Source organism: Tyto alba, unplaced genomic scaffold, assembly GCF_018691265.1.
Source record: "Tyto alba isolate M040663 unplaced genomic scaffold, T.alba_DEE_v4.0 Super-Scaffold_20000042, whole genome shotgun sequence".
In the NCBI taxonomy this organism is placed as follows: Eukaryota; Metazoa; Chordata; class Aves; order Strigiformes; family Tytonidae; genus Tyto; species Tyto alba.
Window position 1 is genome coordinate 3,383,473 of NW_024881293.1, and position 11,774 is coordinate 3,395,246.

Consider the following 11,774-nt stretch of genomic DNA (forward strand, 5'->3'; position numbering starts at 1 on the left):
TTTCTGCACAGACAGCACTAGAGAATACTTAGTGGGTGGGGGGGTGAAAGGAAAGAAATGAAAAATAAAACAAGAACAGAGCCTAGGTATCTTAAATTGGACACTCAATGAATAATTCTAGTTTGTCCTCTTACACTTTGTACATTTATAAAACGACATTATGCCCTGGCACAAACACACACATGCACACACAAGAGCAGCAGTAAGAGAATACTTGTAACTAATTAGTGAATTACAGACACTGCAATATCAAGTGTTAAAAAAAAAAAAAAGCAAGCTATCAGGCTCCTAGTTCTTTCTAATTGCACAAAATAAGAATGCGTTGGTACACACAATAATACAAAAAACAAGTGCTGCCTCAATGTACTGAAAAAATAAAGCATTGGGGAAAAATAGGGAGTGCTCTTATAATAAAGGGCTTCATCAGAACATATGCAGAGTTGGGCTGACTTCGGGCTATATTAGGAAAAAGTAGCATTTGAGCTTGACTTCACAACCTTGACAATGTCCTTTCTAGTATAATTTTGGTAGCTGATCATGTGGACAGTATGTGCACATGTTTGTACACAAACACCATGTTAAGACATTTAAGACATGAGAAATATTTTATCGTTCTATTATTAATTACAAACTGTACTCAGGAGATACTTTCAATATCTACATTTGTATTAAAAGTTAACAAATTATTACTAGACTGACATATTCAGTCACTAAGTCACTAACTAAGAAACGTTAGGAAAATGCAGGATAGCAATATGCTTCATGATTTAGAACTCTCCTGTGGTTCTGTAAAAAAGATCAATCTTTAGTTGCACTTTATGCACAAAGACAATGCTGGAAGAGGAATGTGCAGCAAATCTACATTTTTGTAACTTCTCCATAAGCACAGGCAGTTTTTACCTAATCTTGAAAACTTCAGCTGTCAAAGAAATATTTTTAAAAAGAAATAAAATATTTATTTTAAAAAATAAATACTTTTTTTTTTAATATATTAAACTAAATATTTCATTTTAAGCCCTCCCAAAAGACATGTATACACAAATTCATTCATTCTTTCTTGGGGCTAGATTGATACCTTTGCTGAATAACACCGAAAGCCATCTATCTAAAGTTCTCGTCGAAGAGGTTGTTTTCTTGTATGACGGCACAAGAGGATTACTCCTGAATCTGACCATCTCTTCTTTAAATTTTATTGATGTAGGGTCAAGCTTTATCATCGATGTTTAAAGAAATTCCATTGATTTAAATGTTTAGCTGTTAATAAAGACTAGTGTTTCTCAGTGGTGCCGAAGCCAGTTGTTGTGGGGGGCTGGAGGTACTCGCTGTCCCCGCAGAGTCAGTCTAGAAGTTATCGTCTGTATCGAGGTACAGATCAGGGCGCCTCTGTTGTTGGCAACATACAGATACAAAAAGTCTCAACGGTGATATCACCTCAACAGCAATGGGAAAAGAGAAGTGGCCCAAACCTGGGATTTTCAGCACACTCCACGGTATGCAGCGGCTGCGCATATTCCATATATAGAAGGAAAGTGTGCACGTTACTCTAGGTGTCCTAAAAGTAGATTTATCATCAGCTTTTACTCTCCATCACATACTCATCTGAAAAGCCCACTGTTTTCCGTATAAAAGGTAATTTCCCTATGGAAAGCTTCTAACCGAGTAGAGTTTAGAGCAGTTTCAGGGTTGTTTCCCATCTCCATAAATCTGACCATAGGGGTCTCTTGAAAGAAAATTGCTAAGAATTTCCAACTGGACTATGTAATCACAGCGCCTGGTATCAAGAGGAGGGGGAGTGACATGAAATCACTGACTTGTGACATACATTCCTCAGCAACAGCAGCTGCTGCCTAATGACAGCTAATAAAGGGAATCTTCCCTTGACAGAGCTGCATGCCTGCAGTGGGACTGGAATGTGCCCCAGATAAACCCACTGATAACCTAGGAAGCAGAGATCACACCCAAAGAGTATAAAAGACAAGCTTCGGAAGGGAGAGGATAGGACAAGGAAGAGAGAGACCTGAAGAGACATCTCAGAAGAAACAGCTTGAACTTCCCTATTCCCAACGAACCCAGCGCCATGGACGCTAAAGGCTCATTTTCCTGTGGCTTCCTCTTGCTGTTGCTCATCCAATTTCAGTCCAGCAGAGCCAACCCCATTTACAACCTCAGCCCTGCCAAAGAACTGGCCAGCATGGAGGTGAGGACTCTCTCCTTTTGCAAGGTTAAACTTTTGGGGTGCTTATCAGAGTGTGAGGTGGTGGTCTTGCCTTTCTTTTGCACAATCAGATAGCCACATCAGCAATCACATGCTGGGGAAAAAGTCTCAGTTCTTCGCGGGGGTTCAGAAAAGTTCTACAGAGTAATATCCTTCAGTGCTGGGTTCACTTGAGCTCCTAGGTAGCAGTAGGAAAGAAAATTCTGATTTTGTGGGATGTCTGCTTTGGGTTTTCAGTTCTTTTTCTCTTGAAGATCCACTCTCCTGGGAGCAAAGTCCCAGAGAGGGTAAAAATCATCACAGTAGCTCTATAAGAACAAATAGAAAACTTTCAGGTGGGCTCTCGTTTATCCCAATAAATGGCAGGAACAGTGAAGCAGGACAGCCATACGGCTCTAGCTTTGTGGATTTAAGAAAACTGGCTGCATGTGGATGGGAGATGAGGAGGTGAAATGGAACACCCAAAGGCAAACTTTTAGAAAAGCTGCTAGAGGAGTAGTATGATCATTTAGCATGACTCATCCAATAAAGCTTCTAGAGCTATGAAATTACCAGGTGTGTATTTTAATGAATGACAGAGAAAATCCATTGTTACAGCACGATATAAGCTTAAGACTCAGTCTCGCAAGATGAAATCTGAAAGCTCAAATCTTGCTTTGGACTGGTACCGGTGACCAGCTTCTCATGGCATCAGGTCTTGAGAAGAAACTCCCTGAGATGATTAGGACAGTGTGAGACAACACTGAAATTGCCCCATGCCTCTAGGCTGTTTGCCGCAGTTGGCTGAGAAAAGTGGCTTCCAAATGCATTCACTTTCAAGCAAGCCATAAGGCTCACTCCTTTCCACTCTACTTCTAGAGATGGACAATTAAATTCCTCTAATTGGTTGAGCTACCCTTGAGGAGGTTATCGATCCCTGTTACACAAAGCTTTAAAAATTATAGAGAATGGCACCCAGGAAGAAGTCACATAGCAGACATAAATTTAGCATAGAGGTATGTTCAGGGAGATGCATGTGCCTTTAAGAAGCAGCAATCCTGTAACTCCTAGGGCAAAGATTAGTGAAAACACCAAGAGCTTCCCCAAGTGATGTCCGCTGAAACAGCCAGGGGGGACAAGCAAGCAGTCTTAACAGAAAAAAAAAAAAAAAAAAAAAAAAAAAGAGAGAAAAGCCAACTGCTGGCAAGCAGCATTGCAGGCAACTTCTGAGAACATGGGAGTGGGTTCTGGATTTAGAGGTACTTTGAGATTGTGTACCATTGGTGAGTTAGATAGTATCTCCCTAGGCAACTCACATCTTGCTTTTTTATCCTGTCAAGAGCTGTTTTAACCTTGTCAGAAAGATATACTTTCATGACAAGCAGCTTCATTCAGCTCTCATCTAGAGCTACCCATAGGTGGAACTAACATGAACAGGGGTTTACTGAAGAGGACAGAGCTCAAGTACCACCAGCAACCCTGGGATCCAACCTGACAGCCTCCCTAGGGCTGGCTATGTGACCATTGATGAATGCAGAATTGGATGACTGGAAGAGCTAGAAAATGACCACAAAACTAGGAGTTTCATGAAAACAATCCTTCTCTTGTAGGCTCTGCTGGAGAGACTGGAAGATAAGTTTGCAATGATTGAAGCCCTGGACTCCAATCCTGACCTCCAAGAACCCAAACCCCAGGAAGAGCTGCCAGCAGGACTCACAGATGACAGTGATGACCAGAAGGCTGAACCCAGGCTAGCACCCAGCACCCCTCTGTCCCACAGGGACTTCTTCCTCAAGAGACTGAGGGAGCTGCAGATGCCCAGGATGATGAGAGATTCTGGCTGCTTCGGGAGGAGAATTGATAGAATCGGCTCCCTGAGTGGAATGGGTTGCAATGGTGAGTCCCGCCTAAACCATCTTGCTGAATCTGTGTCATGCAACAAGAGAGGAGCAGGTTCTCATTTAAGTCTTTAATAAGACACAATTTGAGAAAGGAATTAATTTTAGCCTAATGTTTAAGCTAGTATTGGTTTTTCAAAAGAAACGTTGTGTCTGTGGATTTGCTAGGTAAGCCCACTGCTGACAATGGTTGCATACGCTGAGAGAAACAGATTCTAGTAACATTTATTTCATGTTTGGCTTGCAGGTTCCAGGAAGAATTAGGACAATCTCCCTCTACCCTACTCTGAAGAATGCTTTACAGTACCTGTTCCTCCCAAGATGAAAGCCGGATGCTTTCTAAGCTCTTCAACAGAAAGTTATTCCTATTTTTATTTATTTATTTATTTATTTATTTGATGTTTTTTTTAAAGAACATTTCTTACTCTAGCACCAAGAGAGCATCTTTAAATAAAACTAACACATTAGATATCTATGCTGGACCTCTCTCCTGTCTGTTGCATTAAAATTTCTTGTATTTTCCTCAAGTCAAAAGCCTATCCTTTATTGGTACTCTGGTACCCAGAAGGCTGGATCTTACTTACACAAGACGGAGAAAGTATGAACTTGGTAGAAACAGAAATTAGTTTTTTCACTAGAGTTTTTCCCTCTACACTAAGAAATCATAACAGATTAGCAGGAAAAAAAGCTTGCTCAACATAGAAAGACCAACACGAGTCCTCCTATAGACAGGGTTTCAATAACAAGAGAATCCTTTTGCTGGTATAGATTATTCAGTCAAGGGAACTGCCATAAATTTACATTAAAAGAAGTAAGAAAAATCATAACACTCCACAAGTTTCAAGATAACCAGAGGGAGGAAAGGGAATTCATTGTATATGCTTTCTAGAACTTAGCAAATAAAGGTTATGAGCATCAACAGAAAGATACATCATTAACTGTGTCTTGTCTCACTGTGCATGTGACTGAAGCGCTGAACCCCAGTGATCCTCCACGGGCTTGAATCCTGTCACGGTATTTCTCATCTGAGGGCAGGTGGGATCACTCCAATTACAAAGCAGCTTGTACATAATATTTATCACTTTCTGGAAATGGCCCCTCAAAGTTGTTCTAAACATGGATAATGGGAACACTACAAGTCTGGTAAAGGTTTCATTTAGGCCTTTGTAGCTAGATTTCACACCTATGATGCGAATTTGGCCCAAAACACATTCTCCCTGACCACCCTCCCTCCCCAAATAGGGTTATATTGCCAAGACCACATTCAGTTAGCATCCTCGGGACGAAATAGCTTGGATTCCCAAGTCAGCCCCAGCAGTGGCATTGAGCCCAGGCTCAACACAACTGTCCTGTGATTGCACATACTGCTAGAAACTGTGTTATTCTGAGCATCTAATTCTGGGTCTCGTTCCCAGCATCCATTACTTGAGCACCCCAGCAAGCTCATTCAGGGCCTAATAACACAGCAGCACCAGGGTACACTCAACTGCAGAAGTCTCATTCTGACTTTGCTTATGCACATAGGGAGAAGAACAATACTTGGTCAAGATAAGCTAGAGGGAAGCAGATGTGCCAGAGCTGTGACAGTTGCTGACAACAGCTCTCAGGAACCATAGCTACAGTGAAACTGTAAGTTTGAGTGCTGAATGGCAGAGCACTCCTGCACATGCCTGTTCACAGCTAAGGCTGCTGTACCACTTTAATAGGACTTATGTCACACATCACATTTCTGACAAGCTGCCCTCCCAGTCACTCCCTGCACTGCTGACACGGCCTGAGAGGCACATGCAAGCTCCCTGCCATGCTGGGCTTTGTGATTCTTCCCTAAGGAAGAAGAGCAGATACATATTCTGAGGGAATCATTTTGCTCCACTCCAATGGGAAACAACACCTAGTGTGATATAAATGACATGTCAGAGTCTCTCCCTCCAGCAGCATCAGCCAAAGATAAAACATTCTGTACAGTGTTGCCCAAATAAGTTTCCCTGGCAGGAGAACTGATTCCCAGGTCAAGACTCCCAGCAGTTACCATGAGACATCTCTGCAGTAAAAAGCTACAGGGACTTTGTATTTACTCAGAGGTGGTTTCACAAATCAAGGTGGACTGAAGCCACCCTTTGGGGAGCCTTTGTGGGGACAATGGGGCTTTGTCTTCTCAAACAGGCTTTCCAAACACACCCCTGTAGTCACCAGTTTCCCACTGCAGCAAGATGGGAATGATCAGGTGGGTCCCTCCACACTAGCAATGGGCAACAGCCTGACTTCCGATGTACTGCAATAAAAGGAAAGTAAAAACAATCCTCATACTCTAACAATAACAGCCCTTGCTGGAGCTGAATTTTACCCAGTCAAGCAAAACTTGCATAGACACTATAAATTGTCCCTCCCTGTCAGCCCCTCAAGGCACAAAACACTAATGAGTTCAGTGGAATGTGCTAAAAATGGTAAGAAGAGTTGGTGCTGCCTGACCCAAAGCCAGGTGGGTCCAGTATTAACAGCGAGCCAGTTCCCGGTGGAACAAGTCTGTATTGGTTTGCAGACAGTATTTTAATAGACCCTGCGGTCTGGGAGAACCTAATTGAGAGTAGGCAATCTATGAAAAAAGCATCTCTGGCTGGATTTTTACTGCTACTCCCATAAACACACTGAGCTGTAAAGCTCCCCCAGGGAAATCTCACAGTCAGGTCAGAATAGGACTGCACACAAAAACAAGCATTTGGAAAAGCTGAATGGGAGAAACAGCACTGATCAGCTCTAGAGGCAAAGAGTATCACCTCCAAGGACAAGCAAAGCTACCACTCTGGCTGTGAGAGCTGGGTAAGAGAGAGCAGAGAACAGTCTTGGGAGCAGCCAGTCCCAAAGCACACACACAAAAGCAACCCACTGCTTATGGAAGAAGCAAGGACATCTGAAAGCTAAATGTCACTCCAGAGCTGTATTGACTGCCTTCTAAAGAAGGTACAGAAAGACTGTGACCAAGAGGGTACGTATATAAAACATAAAAGGCTCCACTAGGAACTTGCTTTCAGCAAGCACAGGAAATTCAGCCTGTGGGTGCAGAAATGAAGGAACCTGGAGCAAGCTAGCAAGCGAATTAATTTATCACTTGTTTCACAGAACAGCCACATATGCTGTGACCCAGCGGTATCAGTGGCAAGTGCCACAGCTCTGCTCTTCACCAAAGGCCAGCAGGCCGACCTTTACAGTAGGGGAAGAGGCACAAACAGTTACCACATCATGGCATGCATTACATGTTCACGTTCAACCTTACTTTGCAGCAACTTGGACTTGTGTTCATAGCTCAGAGATTCAAAGGACAGTCCTGTTGTCCCATATACACATCAGGTGCTAACCTGACAGCCTTTTATTTCTCCTGCTGGTGCTGCTGTCACTGCAGTGGATTTGCAGAGCTGCACACACTGTCCATGAAAGGAAGAAGGTATTCCTTTTAACTAGGCCCTGCTCTCTTCCAGCAGTAGCCAGTTCTGCACATACCTACATCTAAATGTGAGGGAGCTTCCTTCAGGTTTGTAGCACATCTACATTTGGTGCCTGTAAATTTTGGAAACTTATCCTCATAGAACTTTTTGGAGGAAAATAGGGGCTGGGACTGGAAGAGAAACAAGCAGTACCAGACTCTTGTGAGGGCATGAACTGAAGATACGTTTAATCTTCAGTTCTACATTAATTCCTACTAAGCCTTCACACCTATCCAAAATACATCTCAAGTCTTCTAGAGAAACTTCCCCTAGGGGAAAATAAGGTTGGCGATATGTCAATAATAATGTAGGAAAAAGGCTAGTAGCCATGCAACAGAACAAGCACTTCAGAGTTTTGTTTCAGGAACTGTGCTGTGAGATAGCCCCAAGACAGAGAATCAATGTAGCTTGTAATTGTAAACAATTCAGAAACAGTCTAAGCACAGGATGCCTTTGGGACAAAGCTATCACCGCAAAGCAAGAGCTGATGTCAAAAGTAGCTAATGTAGGTTTGGTTCCAAGTAACTATTCAGCACTGAGCATGGGGCAGGGTCTTGAAACCTTGCCCTCCTCCACCCTGTGAGGCATCAGAGTGCCTAATAAACCTTAATCAACCCCTCACAACACAGCACCTAGGATGCATTCAAGTGCTATCACACTCATTGTGCAAAGGAAGAAATACCCCAGTGGGATCAGAGAAGGACCATGCTAACACCCTCCACACAGCTCTAATGACATTTGCCACCTCCTGCAATGCCAGACCTCATACTCACTTCCTAATAGCTCCTGGCAGTAACCCTCACTGGCAGTGCATAATTCAGCAGCTTTCTTTCCTTTGAACTTTGAAATACAGTAATTACACTAGCATGCTTCATGTACACTGTAAGGCATGAGCCTCATTTGGAAAACTGGCCTGGCTGGCACGGGGTTTTTTTTGCAAATTAGATTTGAGGGTTTCTTTCCCCCTCAGACACTGTACCACTCCTATCCAGCTTCCCACTAAATGAAACGTTTCATTGAAATCCCAGTCCGCAGGCAAGAATGCCAAGAGGAGCTGTCACCACTGCTTTGTTTCGCTAAGAAATCATATGTGAAGTATAGGGCACACATCCTCCGCTGCTGTGGGGAAGCGTGGAGCTATGCCAATTTGCATAACAATCTGGCCATATCCAGCTTGCTCGATTTACTTTCACTGAAGCTTGGCCCCCAAAGGCCTTTGCTGATTGACATCTGCTTGATAAGTGTGTCCCAGTCATCCTGGGCAGCAACTCTTTACAGACAACGGTACGCTGGCATCATGCCCAAAGACAGAGGCTACCAGCAGTACGGTCGTACAGTTCAGAAATTAGCAGAAAGCCTGTTGACAGCTCTGCCGTGCTGAGAACAGCCTCCCCCCGAGTCTCTCGCAAGCTCACCCAAAGGTACAGCTCCCATCAGATGGCTGACACCCAGTTGTCCAACACTTGTCTCAATTTTTACACTGAAGAAGGAAAAGTCCAGAGGCATTGCTGACAGATAAAGGAGGGGGGGATCTTTTCTGGTGCTTTTCTCACACCTTTGAGGTGTGAAATGTCTTGAAAGAAATCACGAATGTTTCCTGCAGCAGATGTCCCTGATCTGCCATTCCCTGCTGGAGCTGAACCATTGCCACTCCAGTGACAGCTACTATGGACAAATAACTTTAAAACAGAATCTTCTGCTGGCTCCAATCCCCAATCCTTTACCAGAGCAAGTGATAGAATGGAGTGGGCTTTGCTCTTTGAGTCTTATTCCTGCCATCATTGCAAGTATAAAGAGAAGAGGTGTCAAGATCAGTCTCACAGTGAGGAAAAGGAAAACAGAGTAGAAAAAAAAAAAAAAAAAGGCAGGAAGAAACTTTAAGATCATAGGAAGGGCTTCTGTACCTCACTGCTGGCAACCAGAAACCACTGCTGCCTTTGGTCCTTTTCATTGTTTGCTTCTAACAGTTTGAGGCCAGCTTTCCCATCATCCTATCTGAACAAATCAAAAAGAATTAGTACAACTATGGTTCCTAGTTCAAAGAATCCTGAGCACATTAGTTCCCCTCTCAACAGTACAACTTTCCCTTTGTAAACAGGTTATACCATGCCTGTATTTTGTTTTCCTAGCAGCAGATTCTATCCCTGAGCGATATACTTCCAAAAAAAAAAAAAAAAAAAAAAAAAGGCTTACAGTTGTAATCACAGTTTGGGATCTTTTACATGGGAAGGAAGGAAGGAGGATTCATAAAGACCTTCCCCCTACCTTCCCATCTCCTGAATACTCTCTTGGAAAAACAGCAGAATCCTGTATAGAAAAAGAAGCAGAGTTGGGAGAAGGTGAAGTTTTAAGAAAACAGAAGGTAGTAAGAAGGCAGCTAGGATCAGGCCTGCTATGCTGGGAATTGAGAAGAAGTAAAAGAAAGATAAAATCAGTGTGTAAAGTCAGCCATCCCACAGATACATCCTCTAGTATAAGCACTGAGGAGCTGCTAAGGGAGTCAGCAAGGGTCTCAGGGTTGTCCTGTCTTTTCTGTTAGTTATGAGTTCTTCAGCACATAACTGTTTTCTGTGTTCATCTATTCAAACTGGTATATATGGGTTCCAGTCTCCTACTCCTAGATGCTTAAGAACCACTAAAATGTGTGTTAAACAATATAGCAACTCGTACTTTTATTTCTGCAGTTTTGTAACAGCCTAGAGAAAGGGACATCCTGCTTGCTTTTAAACAGTGATCTCAACTTCTGAATCTCACAGACTGTTACCCCTTGCTTCCCAGATGGAGGTTGAACTTGCTGCCATCTCATTCCAGCTATGAGCAAGCTTTTTCACACACTTCATTTGAAAAGCTACAGTAGATGCTGAAGAGGCTGAATGTATCCCACCGCTGCTGAAAAGTGCTTCAGCACCCTGGACAAGAAGAGCAGCTTCATTCTCTCATCTTACACACAAGTGCAGCAAAAGCTCGGGGCAGCCATCTTCTGTTTCTTCCTGTGTGTGCTGCATGATGCACACCTGTATGTGTATGCACACATGCTAAAGAAGGCAGCTTGGATCCTGCCAGTAAAGCAAAGCAAAAATAAAATAAAAAATATCTCACTCAACAACACTAAATTCTTCTGCTAGATACACAGTTTACAGGCATGGGGACCATGACACATGGTTGGATTTAATGTCTATAAACCCTGGCAGAAGGGGATTTTAATCTAAACAGGAAGTTGGTTGCTTTATGCATAAATGTATTATGCAGCTTTCTTAGTAACCACCTCTATCACCGATGATAAAATGCAGTTTTACTACCTGCAATAGGAATCACCTTGCATATCATCTTGACACTCGAAGCATCCCTAAAGCTCTAACAAAGTGCCTGGTATCTGCATCAGTCCAGCTGGCTGTTTTAGTACGTTTGGCTGAAAGGAAGTCGCCATTGCACCAAATTGTCAAGCTGTGTCTGTAAACATGGACGGACATACCTCTCCCACCCTTTTTTCTCAGGGCCAGGAGGTGAGCAAGTAGGCAAAAGACATAGCCTATTTCCTCCTTTACTGTGATGCTAAAGTGGCAGTTGATGTACCTCAATTTTAAAAGGGAAATACTTCTCTTATTCCCTCCTACATTACTGCATTTATGACTGAGAGCAGTCGCAGAGCTGAAGCACAGTTCCCCTGCTCTTTTCTCTTGATGACTCTCTTCTACCCTGACTCCTTGCTAGGAACACAGCTTAATTAAGACCACCATGGCACTTCTTATTTAGCTCCCAAACACAGATTTCTGCCATCCCCTCCCAACAGATGCTTTTAGCTATTTCAGGCTCTCCCTGTCACAACATACACACCAAGTGAGAGACTGAGGGCAAGAGCCAGACAAGCTGCTGGGCAACTTCAGATTAGAGTGCATCAGAGAGCTATTACATGCAGCCTGTACAACACAGCTACCTGATCCATAAAAACAGCACAAACATGGAGCTTTCAGGTCAGGTATTTCTCTACTGCTCAACAACTATACTTCCTTACACTTTTGGCCTGTAAGCATGTGATGAAAGATCAAAAATTTCACAAGTTCTTTTCTGCAAGGTAAACGGCAGGATAAAGCAGGAAAGATAGCCACAAACTAAATAAAAGCTGAAGAGTAAGATTTTTCACATCCTGGAGAAGCTACTTCTCCTGGAGAAGTAAAACAAGAGATGTAAAACTGCACTCTAAAT

At 43.0% G+C, this 11,774-nt stretch overlaps 1 protein-coding gene across 1 annotated transcript; it reads left to right on the forward strand.

Moving 5' to 3' along the window:
* The first annotated feature begins 1,407 nt into the window (after nucleotides 1-1,407).
* Nucleotides 1,408-4,194, forward strand: LOC104363144 (natriuretic peptides A). The gene is made up of 2 exons (XM_009969549.3): nucleotides 1,408-2,197; nucleotides 3,805-4,194. The coding sequence occupies exons 1-2, from the start codon at nucleotides 2,078-2,080 to the stop codon at nucleotides 4,165-4,167; spliced, it is 483 nt and encodes a 160-aa protein (XP_009967851.2). The 5' UTR covers nucleotides 1,408-2,077; the 3' UTR covers nucleotides 4,168-4,194.
* Nucleotides 4,195-11,774: the final 7,580 nt, after the last annotated feature.